This window comes from Argiope bruennichi, chromosome X1, assembly GCF_947563725.1.
Source record: "Argiope bruennichi chromosome X1, qqArgBrue1.1, whole genome shotgun sequence".
In the NCBI taxonomy this organism is placed as follows: domain Eukaryota; kingdom Metazoa; phylum Arthropoda; class Arachnida; order Araneae; family Araneidae; genus Argiope; species Argiope bruennichi.
The window spans coordinates 13,491,228-13,504,271 of NC_079162.1; the positions used below are offsets into that span (position 1 = coordinate 13,491,228).

General features: G+C 31.9%; 1 protein-coding gene across 4 annotated transcripts in view; it reads left to right on the top strand.

The window, feature by feature from the left end:
* The window catches only part of LOC129959499 (rho GTPase-activating protein 7-like), a 328,073-nt gene that overhangs the window by 292,090 nt on the left and 22,939 nt on the right, over positions 1 to 13,044 (top strand). For all 4 annotated transcript variants that reach the window (XM_056072353.1, XM_056072352.1, XM_056072355.1 and 1 more), the window contains 2 exons: positions 5,237 to 5,300; positions 6,376 to 7,381. In XM_056072353.1, coding sequence (XP_055928328.1) covers positions 5,237 to 5,300; positions 6,376 to 7,381 — 1,070 coding nt within the window. The remainder of the gene's footprint in view (positions 1 to 5,236; positions 5,301 to 6,375; positions 7,382 to 13,044) is intronic.

Sequence of the window (13,044 nt, forward strand, 5' to 3'; positions counted from 1 at the left end):
CAAGTCTTAGGTGGATGATCCATGTATGAAATCAGTTTTGGGAAAGAAAATAAGTTGACCGCTCCTATAACCTTGCAGTGACAATGAAATGGTGTTGAATATTATGGAATTCCCTTCATCTTAGCGACGGTTTAAACGTGATGTGGGTTAGTGACGATGGACAAACATGCCGATGGCAGCTGTTTCTTCCATGATCCTGGAAGAGATTCATGACAGTCCTAATGCAAGATATTTTAGTGGTATGAAGACATTAACAAGGTTAGAGAACAATTTTATTTGGATCATATGCTGCTGACGTTGAGAATGGCATGCCTGTGAAGCTCGAAAGTGAAAGAAGGGGAGAACAAGGGAATGATTTCGATTTTATGGGTGCTCCATGGAGAGAATTGCTTTTGACATACTCAAGCGTCTACAGAAACTCCTAAATGCAAAAGGCCACAGCGCTGATTATTCGATGTCACTAATAGTTGCACTGACAGATGTTGATGCCTATACAAAGCCAATATCTGAACACAACAAGACAATCGCGCTCCAAGAAATTCTATTATTAGTGACGTCGAAAATCAGCGCTGCGGCCTTCTGTATTTAGGAGATGTTACATCTATCCATAGTATCTAAAAATTATCTGTCAGTAAATCTTGATAATTGCAGACTATCTATCTATCTATCTATCTATCTATATATATATATATATATATATATATATATATATATATATATATATATATATATATATATATATATATATATATATATATATATATATATATATATATATATATATATATATATATATATATAACACTAACGACGTGGCACAAAAATCCCTTTTACTTATTGTCGAATGGAAACAAAGCGTCATACAAATGTTTCAAGCTGCTTCACTGAACGTTTTTACAGCTGTACTTAACTCAACTCTTCGCTTAGATAATTAATGGAGTTGCAAAATGTTATTTCAATTTCTGGACATAGTCTTCCCTTATCACCAAAACTCCATTCAGTCAGAGAAAGGAATATGTAGAACTCAAGATCATAGAAACAGGCATCAAACTAAGTTTAATCTAGCAGGAAAATACGCTTAACCGTAGTCAAATGGGAAATCGCTATAACTTGCCTATGGAAACTGTTGTTCATATATTTCGAAATTATTATCACATAAAAATTATTCCTGTGTTATCTTAAAATTCAAAATTTTACCTTTTTTAATTATATCAATTTCATTTTCATACAATTTTTAATATATATTTTAATTTGGTTTCAATCTGAAACAGTGATGAAAATTAAAACTACTCAATTGCGTGATTTTGATAACGCTAAAATTAGGATAAAAAAATTGCCTTCCTTGGACATTACATCTGAAGTAGGATTTTCACTTCCGTTTTTAGTTCGTAGTAAATACATTTTTTGTTTTGCAGCTCAGTAGTATAGTAGAGTGATTCACTTAAATCCATGTTTTAAGTCGTACCAAATAACTTGTGGAATTAAAAATAAAATACGTTTAATATTAATCGTTTTACAGCTCATAATGTCTATAATCTGGGCGAACAAATTTGTAGCCAAAGGCGGCTAGTTTTACAAAATGGCTTTAAGCTATACCTATAAGCATCGACAGTTGCTGTAGCACTCTTTCGTTTTGGCGTCCCTCTCATGCTACATTCGAATTACGGCATAAATTTTAATTCATTACTGTTTGTGAAACTATGTAAATCTCTCATTATTTATAAACCTCGTTCTACAGCATTACTTACATAGTCAACTGGCATTGTAGAAAGGTATAGTGAAACTATTCTCAATCAGTTTCAATGTTTGCATCTAAGAATCAGACGGATTGGGACTCTCATATACCATTTCTTCTTCTGACTTACAACCACCAAGCAATCGACTGGTCTCTTTTATAAATGATGCTCTGCAAATATTTTTCCTGCTGTGTGGTCTTTTATTTCGGTTACTGAACTATTTGCCTGACCTTCACACCCGTAATTTGGAAGCACTTTTAGGTAGCTTAAATCAGTTTTTCCGAGAAAGAATCGACCTACTAACAAGTGCTACAATTCCAGATCCACAGAACAGCGCTATAAAGAAGGAAACCTCGTTTGGTTATAAAATCCAAGCCAACGCCGGGCATTAAGTTCAAAGTTACGAAAGCACTAGAATGGCCCATTATAGGGAAACTGAAACATGTCGTCGTGAGAATTCAAAAGTCAGCGATTGCGAAGCCTAAATACCATACATATTTACTGACTCCATTCTATCAAAATGCATCTTTATCTTAAAAAATGCATTTTTGCCTTAAAATGGCATTCTGACAGGTATAATCTTGGAAGGGAGAAACAGTATTGTATTAATTTTGACTTGGCAACCAAATTTGGCACACAAATGCTTGCTTGAGAAATGGGAAGCCTCTTTGTTTGGCGGAGCTTACTTCTCGAGATATGAGGAAATATTCAGAAAGTCCGAGACCTCGTTTTGTCAGATTATAAAAGGCGAGCAACTGCTCGAAGTTTAGTTTCCCAACTACTGAACGTTTCAAAACCTCGTTCTCTATTGCGATTGAGTTTTCAGACATATAAGGATACTTCTCACATTTAAATTTGTGACTTTTTCTGTAATATACTTATTTTAATCCAAGAAACCTGCGTTTTCATTTGCACCTCCTTTCACAAAAGAACGATGATATCCTTTGCTACAATAATTGTCTAACAGCCTAAGAGAGACTACAAAGCATAGTTCCTTGGAAAATATAGATATTAATCATAATTTCCATGGAAAATGTACATATTTTATCAGGTTTGAAATAGCGTAACATGGAAGAAAATCAGAAGCAGATATTATTTACATTTGCAATTATACTTAAATTGTTTGTATATTATTTTATGGTCAAATCATCTATTAGTTTAATTTTAAATATATCTATAGATCTTGCAATGCAATATTAAAATTTAGCACTTCACCTGAGGAGTAGAGAGAGAAAAAGTTTTTTCATTAACTCATTTATGTAGGGGTATTTCATCAAAATATAAATTTGGTGTTTATTTCGATATAATCATCCACAATTTATTGTCTGTTTCATTAAATTTTCACCTTCTTCGTGTAATATAAGTTTTCAATCGATTTTTTTCAAAATTAAAGCCCACATCAATGTATTTCTATTTATTTCCTTTAAATACAAATTAGACAAGTATCTAAAAAAAAGTCTATGGGTGCATCAGTCTGTTTTGTCGAAGGACTTCTGCACTTAGGTTTAGGATTCCCCGAATAACTCACCTTCACACAACTCAGCCTTAAAAGAATTCACTCAAATGCAGGGTGTTGCCAAATTCGACCGACAAATTCAGAGGGGTTATAGTAGGCATTAAGAGGATAAAGAATCAACATACAACTTAGGGTCCCAAACGACGTTTAGTAGGGGAAAATCGTAAAAATATTGGGAGTCCGAGAACTGTCAGAAACTGTAAAAAATTAATAAAAAATAACAAATGATGTTTCAGCTATGATTTTTTTTTAAGTGAAAGCACATTCTTAAAAGTTTTTCTCGTGTAGGTAACATGCATATTTGATGATCTAGGGGGTCGTAAATTACTAAAAATGAAAAAGTAGTTTAGAACCCATATTTGCAAAACTTTTAAAATTTGAAAAAAAAAAAAAAAAAAAGCTTGAAAATGTAAGGAATTTTATATTCTATAATTTGATATAAGCGTGTAGCGTGAAAACTGCAGAGTTTTAAAGATATTCAAGAAAAACAAAAATGGGAACCAGAAAACATCGCTGCAAAATCGGTACCGATGTTAGCAGAGAGCCTTGGACAATTCGAAAGATAAATTCAGAGCAAAGAATTATCCTTGTTCTGAAGGCATTAAGTAGATGAAAAATTAACAGAAAACATAGGGTCGCAGGTAACGTTTTACGGTGAAATCGGGTGAGTTCGCACGCTGGACACTTGATGCCGCTTAAGAAGATACACATTTTTCTGTTAGAGGTTTATTCTCAGATGAAGCCTTCATTACGAGAGAAGGTGTCTTCAACACGCACAATGCGAATATTGGTCTTTCGAAAATCCCCACATCATTATCCCGACGAACGTACAACACAAGTTTGATATTAACTTCTGGGCAGGGTCATCTATTGAGACCTTTTCTTCTGCCCGAACGCCTCAGCGGCACAAAATACCTTTTTTTCTTCCAGCACGTTCCTCCAGATTTACTAACCGACAATTGTACGTCAGAACGTTTGGTTAATGCATGATGAAGCAGAAGCACATTTTAGTTACATTCGTGAAATTTGACTTGTTGTTTGCGAATGAAGTTTAACGACCATCCATTCTGCAGTGTTCATTAATGAATACTTGCTCGCTGGTTTAATTTTCTCGAACGCATGAAAAATTTACATACTAGAAAGCTTCTTCTCGATTACCTTGTTCCTAATTCTCACAATCATAGAGCCATTCTCATCTCCAAACTCATTGTCTTTTCGACGTCTGTTTTTGCGATTTTCACTGAATAAACGTTACCTACGACCGTATGTTTTCTAGTAATTTTTCATCTACGTAATGCCTACTTTCCCCGCACTGAATTTATCTTTCGAATTTGGCAACGCCCTCTGCGAACATTGGTACCGATGTTGCAGAGATGTTTTCTGGTTCCCATTTTAGCTTTTCTTGAATATCCTTAAAACTCCCCAGTTTTCACACTGCACGCTTATATCAAATTATAGAATATTAAATTCCTTACATTTTAAAGCTTTTATTTTTCTTCAAGTTTTAATATTTTTGCAAATATGGGTTCTATACTACTTTTTCGTTTTCAGTGATTTACGACACCCTAGATCAACAAATCCTACCTATGTTACCTACATGAAAAAAAAAAATTTACGAATGTGCTTTCATTTTAAAAAAATCATAATTGAAACATCCTTTGTTATTTTTTTATTAATGTTTTACAGTTTCCGACAGTTCTCGGACTCCCTATAGTTTTGCGATTTTCCCCTATTAAACGTGGTTGGGGATTCTATGTTGTATGGTGATTCTTCATCCTCTTGATGCCTACTATCACACTTCTAAATTTGTTGGTCGAATTCGACAACACACTGTGTAATGGGGCTAACTAAATTAACTTATAAACAGAGCGAATTCTTTAACTTTTTGTTTCTTATTAAGACACCCACCTTTCCCACCTAAAAAAATTATGTGTCTTTGTTACATGAAGCAATGATTTTTATACTTTATTTTTTTATTTTCTAGGCGGCTGAATACTTTGAATCGATGTGCTAAAATGAAATTCATGGACCATGCTCACCGTAAAACGGTAATTTTTATGTTTATATAAAATTGAATTTTTTTTTTCTTTTTAAATACATTATTTTAACTGCTTGTTATGTATCAATACAAATAAACAATACTTATCTTGCCTTTTTGTAAATAAATTTGCCGTTTCAACGATAAGATAACTTATTATCAATCATTTTTTTAAATATTCTCACATTTCAAATTGAATTACTTTATGAGAATCTCAGAATAACTGTTCTCATTAATCGTTTTTACGAATTTCAAGGAAGTCTTAAAAATATGCGTTTTCATTGTTAGGATCTCCGACACCTGCAAATAATCAGTATCTCATAATTTAATCATTAAGAATTTATTCCTTTTATTTTGTCATGATTCGAGCCTTCTTCCGTTTGAAATTGTTTATCATTGACGAATCCATAAAAAAAGACGACGAAAGATTTTCTTTCTTAATGGAAAAATATGGCTTCTCCATCTTAAATTATATATATCAGTATTAAAAATTTAGGATCAAATATCAGAAATAGATTTTTATTGCAGTCTTAAAGTTATTCTTTTCCAATCTTTTTAGACTGATCATACTAAAAAAATTGTTGGTAATTAAATTCTTTGAGGATTTGGTATACTAGGTGTTCACTCTAATTGCGACCCAATTGAAAGTGTATGCTTATTTCTGTTTTAAAATTACCTATTAAACTACAATTAGAATGGACTCCCTATTTATAAGTTGAAAATGTTGTTGTTGTTGTTGTTTTGAAAAAATTTGCTTTAAAATACTATTTATAGACCATTCTTTTGGAGCTTTGTAAATGTAATACATATGTTTGTATTTTTTAATCAACAGAGCTTCGCAGATACTTTGTTCTGGTTCTGGTATTGTTCTGGTTCTGGTATATCTGGTATTTGTATATAAACTTTTATGAATTATCGGGTGTGGGAACTTTTTGAATGTCTATCAATGTTTCTAATATATCTGTTCCTAGATGTTTCACATTCAGCTTACGGAAAGGTTGTTTTATTGCTGATTTTAAATCCACGCTAATTTGCTTACTTCTATTGTTTTAATCTGTATTTTCCTAATTTTCGTTCTTTAATAGCTTTACACGGAAGACAGTGATGATGAAGAGCAGTATGCTTTGAGTGAAAATTGGGAGTTTCAACGCTCTAGTAGAAGATGGTCTCGCATTCCTTCGCCTTTGGATGATGCTACAGAATTTGTCGCCAAAGAATCTCTTGCTGCTTCTAAACCAACTGCTCATCTGCTAACAACTTCAGGTCGAAAATATTTGAGTCCAGAAGAAGCGTATTGCAGCAGCCACGATAGTGTTTTTGTCGATGAACAGCATAGTAGTCCGGACAGTATTAGGCGATCAACTCTTCACAAAAGTGAAAGAATATCTGTGTCTCCATCAAATATTATTGGCGATTGCAGTCCAGGATCTAGTTCAGGTTCTGGTGGTACTCTTAGTTTAGTCTCTGAGGACATGCAAGAACGTAGGACTTTGCGTAGAAGCGGAAGTGACAGAGTTAAGGAAGGTGCTAAAGCATTATTAAAACGAATGGAAAGTTTAAAAGGAAAAAAAAAGAAAAAGGCATTAGATACCAATAAATCACAAACAGCTCACAGTGGTAATGACGGAAGTTCATCTAGTAGTTTAACATCTTCACCTCAACTTCGACGATCCCAGAAGACTCCACATGCGCAGTCAGATACTAGCTTAAGGGAAAGTGACAGTGTATTGTACAAAAGCAAAGATGATATGAGTGCTCATAGTGATTCAGAGTGTCGTTTATTCCTCGTTTCAAATCGACAGAAAGATGCTAACAGCAACAATGAAAAAGGTACGAAACTTTGTAATACTTCAGTGACTGTCACATGCCCTCCAGAGGAATATTTGTCAGAAACAAACAAAGAAGGTGACAAAGAATACAACTACTTGAAACCTGAATTCCATACTAAAACCTTCTTATGTTCAGAGTCTCCAGATGGAGAAAAGAATAAAGGGAACAGAGGTAGCTATTATGATAATGTGTGCGCTCCACTTGTGGTATTTAATGATTTATTTACTGAAGTCACAGGAGATGCTGAAAATAAAAACAGATGTAAGTATTAAATCGATTTTTCTAAAAAAATTATCTTACTTAACTTTTACAATGATATTTTTACTATACTATACCAAAAATAGTTGTACAAACTGCCTATGCAATTTTTCCGTATTTTGATATTAACGAAAATTAAAATAAGTCCTTTATATCCCTTTTAGACAAATATATAAAGGTATTAACAAGTAAAATTTTATTAAGTTCCCATTAACTTCTTTTTAATCTGAGAAAACTATTAGGATATTTATTTAGCAAATCTTGGAAAAGCTGAAGTAATTTTATATTTATAGATTTGATTAAGCCAAGCTTACGTTACGGCTTCGTGATGGCAGCGGTGTACGATCAATCTAAAAACTACTGAAGTAGTGGAACTTAAAATACACATAATAAGCACAATATATGCACGATTCTTTGAAAAGTTTTAGCATTTAGATTTATTATGACATAAATGGGAAAAAAACTTTTAACATAATTATGTGTGATTAAAACTGTTTTATACCTAAAAACAAGTTCTTTACAAAATTTCATAGCTTTTAAAATTCACTTCTTTTAAAGCATCCTCATATTTTGCTATTTAATGAATGAGAGGAAAATCTTTATTCTTCTTTATAGTTTGAAAAATTTATCATCATTTTCAAAATTCATATTTTTCAGAAAGTTAGTATTAAGCTCATAGCTACTATTTCCTTGCACTTTTGTTGGCAAAACATGATGGATATATCTTTTTTAATTGGCAATAGCGAACTCGTATGCCAAACGAATTACTGATGTAACAGCAATAAATATGAAAATTCCTACCTATATAAATTCTAGGTGTCTTTTGGATGGGGTCAAGTATTTCTAATTGACTTAACCCTAACTTGACTTTTTCGAAAAAATCTAAAAATTAAGACACTTACCATTAAGTTATTGTTCTTCATATATCAATATGCAGAATGAACTATGCTTAAAACTCAGAAATATTTTAATTCATCATTCCTTCAATCCTCAGAGGAATGAGATAGGGAAAAATTACATCGGATTCCCTAAACTTATTTACCTACTCACTATTACAAAGTTCTTTTAGTTTGGATAGTTCTTTTAGTTTAGTTTGTCATACGGTCTCTAACGATAGACCGTATGACAAACGATCAAATACGAATAGATACACAAGTTCTCAACTATTTCACAATTTCAGAAAGTCATATTAGATTAAGTATCATTGGTTTTCTCTAAAGAAATATTATGCTTCTGACCTAGTGAAAGGAACAACACTTCACGGTGATTAAAGATATTAATGATACAATTTCACATTTTAAGTTCTATGACTCATTCTTGTTTTGGAATGAGAAAAATCAGAGTTCGCACAAAATAAGATTAGTAGTCCCTCTGCAGTATTTATACACTAATAACATTTCTTTATAATGTCATGAAATCAGGTGAATATTTTTATTCAGCACAATAAGCGTTTCTTTAAAACAGCAACTAGTTAAACTAAACAACTGGTAGACGATCTTTGTACTAAACACACGAACTTCCAAATTTTGTCACCATTTACTAGCGGATACTAAATGATCAAAGGAACAATTCTTTCCCCTATACGAAGAAATTCAGAAGCGCGCAGAATAACTACCAATTTTACTCTTTTTAGAGGTCATAAAAGTTTATCATATGCATTAACTAAAAAGGAGGGGGAGAAATATCGCTAAAATGAAATACTGAATAAAATAGATCTTCGGTATTGCTTTAAATTAATTATTAGATATTGATATTGTTTTCTTCTTTAAAAGTATTATAATACAAAAAGCAGAGAAGCGAATAATCAAATCAACAAACAAATCGGTTTGCTGGCATTTGAAGGGAATTGTTTTTATGTATAATATATCAGAAAGTACTCTAGAAAATCCTTAATTTATAGAATAATAAATGGGAATTTTCGAAGATGTGGTTGAACGAAATACGCATCTGTTAAAGTGCAATTACGTAGCAATATGAATGAATAAAGTAAACCTATGAATGGATCAAATGGTTCCATTAGATTTTAATTTGTCATCTTTAGGAATTAAGAAGAACTTTAAAACCTAATCATCAGTCCAATTTTCTTATTTTCGATTATTCCTACTGAAAAGCACTTGAATGTAAATACCGAATCAAACGCTTTCATAGTGATATTGGTGAAAATTTCATCATAAGAATTATTAGGAAATTGGTAAAAGAATTTAAAACTAAAAATGGAAACTCTTTTCATTTACAACATTACGGATTTCATTTTAGATATTGCTAGACTTACGCCGCGTTTGAGGTTTTGGAATCATATTGAGTGCTCACTAATGCCGGAAATGGTTCTTGCAAAAAAGAAAGAATCAATCTGCCAGCCATCTGGTTATGTTGACTGATTTCTCATTAAAATTTTTTAACCTTGAATCTTGAGTTTCAAAGTCGAGGACTGTGTAAACCGTATTGATTTAATAAGTATTATTCTATTAACAAGTGCGGTATTTACCTTCTTACAAATATGAAGATATTTATCATCCTTAAGATGTTTATTTTTAACTCAAAGGGCTCCAAATTGTCTTGTTAACAATCGAGTTTCGAATTTCATTTCGAAAAGTAATAAAATATCTGCATAGTGAGTTAAAAAAAATGTTGCTTCAATTAACAGCGGGTACCACCTTTTTTTTTTTTTTTTTTTTTTTTTTTTTGTCTATTTAACTAGTAACTATGATGTATTGAGAGAATTGTGTATTTTTATTGGAGCATATTTCTAAAAGTTTAATTGGGTAATTTTTGGAAACTTTCAAATTTATTTAATTTATATTGGAATACATTCTCAAAGATAAGAAAATCAATTTCTGCCAAAATTTAACCAGCAGGAATGTTTTCCCCTCAACTTTCTTGTGTGTGCAAACGAGTGGATATACGGTCAAGAGAATCAAATGATACTTTGGAAAATCTATATCCGTTTGGCTGACAAATTTGATACAGATTTGAAGTCGTGTTCCCATGGCCTGTGGCTTGTCTTGAGTGGATTTGTAATCGGCTAAAATCCAACCACTCACGCTTTCCCATCCACCGCTTCAGTTAAATCTCAATACATCCTTGTCGAATATTCTCCTTCACTTTGATTTGTGTGTTCCTTTCTTGGCGTTTTTTGGAGTATTGTTTAATGAAATTGACTGAAGTTTATGAATCCGCGGAAATGGCGTGTGTCTCTACTTTTTTCTAATTTTGACTAGAAGCTGAGCATATTATTTGTATGAAAAATTATTGAAATTTTAAATATATATTTTTCTCAAAACTAAATATTATACGTAATTTTCTCATTTCAAATAACTTAACTTATGATACTAATAAATTGTTTACAAATTTTTAAAACAACTTCTTCAAATAGTTCTCTAGAAAGTAGAATAAATTATTCTGTATAAATATATTTTAAATTATTGCCCTTTATTTGAAAAATAGCATTTAAAATCAATTAAAAATCTGATAATAATTATTCGATTTGCCCTTAAGCCTGTATATTTCGTGGAATTTTAATTTCTAGTACATTCTCAAAGTATATAGTTTATTTATGTGTTAATTTTATTTGAATTAGTAGAAAGCTGTGACCTCTAGCATGTTTGAAACTTCTTATAGCTTTCACTAGGGAACAGCATAATTAAAGGATTTTTGTAAAATCGTGATAATTTATGCACAAAAATATTAAATAATTGTTAACATTTAATAATTTTTAAATCCATAAAAGCCTGTTATGGTTATTCCATACTGTACAAAAAAAGTGTTCCGAACGTTGATTTCACATAACAAAATCAGTGTTGAAATTTTGAATAAGGTCAGAGTTACCTTGGTAATAGTCCTCATGCTTCCAAAAAACTCCATAATCACTTAGTTATTGCACTAAATAGTAATGAACTTGGAACAATGAAAATGAAGACGAACAGACATAAGTTCAAAAATGTTTTTCTCGAAGTCATGTTGGACTAAAACGTGGATATTCATCGAAATCCCCAAATTGAATATTGACTTTCTTTATATCATGTATAAGAAAGGGAATTTTTTGGTATTTCTTCTTTTTAATCCAAAAAAGGGGTAATTATGACTGTGGTTTCCCATTTTGACTCCTTTGTGCCTAGAGAAATATCTTACGACAAATATTTTTCAAAGCCCCAAATATAAAATATACTACAATACTATTTTTCAAAGCCCCAAATATATAATATACAAATGATGCATCGGAAGAAAGTGGACTAATAGGTATTAATTGGACTAATATGTAGTCGGAAAACCTGTAACCATTTTGTAGAATTCGATTTACTGTTAAAAACTGTATTTAAATGCGTGATTATTATGGCGCACAAAACTGAACAAATTGTAGTTCGTTGCACAATACATCCCAATATACTGGGTGATCAAGAAATAACAGGAGGTGTTCGGAGCTTTGTAGCGTGTTATTTACTGGACGAAATATAACAAAATTTTGCCACCATACACATTAAAGTATGCGTTTCGATTTATCAAGAAAAAGAATTAGTATCAAAAAACGCCGATAGGGGAAAGTTGGCGCTGCGATCGAAAACTTTATTATATAATTTGCTTATACGGGTACTTTGTGACATGACATAGAAGATAAAAGGAAGGGTTGCGGGAATTTAAGTCATTCTGCGTTGTCACTACGAGGACTCGCCTTATTAGACAAACTGTTTTATCAGTGAGATGAAAATGCCAGTGCTGCTATTACCGGCGGTTAAAACAGTTACGTAGAGGACCGATGAACATAACTAACGAAGAACAGTTAAAAGATTCGTGGTGTGCGAGAATTCAAGGCTGAGGACGTAAAGGTATCAAGCAGGGACAAGTTGAAGAAGTTGCTATTTATTGTTTCCATTGGCAGTTACGTATTCTTTTTCCACACATTATGCGCTTGCAGCGCCAGGATTTCTTCTATCGATGTTTTTGGTACTAATTTTTTTTTCTTGATTTATCGAAACCGCATACTTTAATGTGTATGGTGGCCAAACTTTGCTTTATTTCGTCCAATACATAACACGCTACAAAGCTCCGAACACCTCCTGTTATTTCTTGTCACCCTGCATAATCCAATAATTAATTTGAAAATATACAGCAGTCAATTTTTTTATGGAATTCTTGCGGGGAAAAAATATTATATCTAAATGCATGTTATGTTTTAGTTTTCTATTGTACAGTTACATCCAATTAATCATAAACAATTCGGCTCATATTTTTGGGTTTTATGAACTTTAATGCTTAGACCATACACCAAATTTCATTTATATAACTTTTTGCACTTTTGAATTATCATGCTCATTTTTATGTAGATAGAGCGACTTCCTGCAAATGGTTTTTTTTTTCCCCAAAAATTTCGCGAAAATTCACAACTTTGTATGACAAATTTCATCTGCAAGCTCGGTGCGATTTTAAGCACTTTTATTTTATTTAATTGTTTAAAGTTTGTAAACACTGAATTTTGCAATCATTTTTTCACACATTTCATAATGCTATAGAATTTTGAAATTTTGTACACTTGTGTGTTATCGATTTTCAGTATTATAATTAAATTTTGATATAATACGACTGGCGACATCATTTGCTAAATTTGAGGAAAAATTATTTCGAGAATCCATGGTGTTTATAATAATGAATTAGAGACCAAAAAGGTTGAAAAT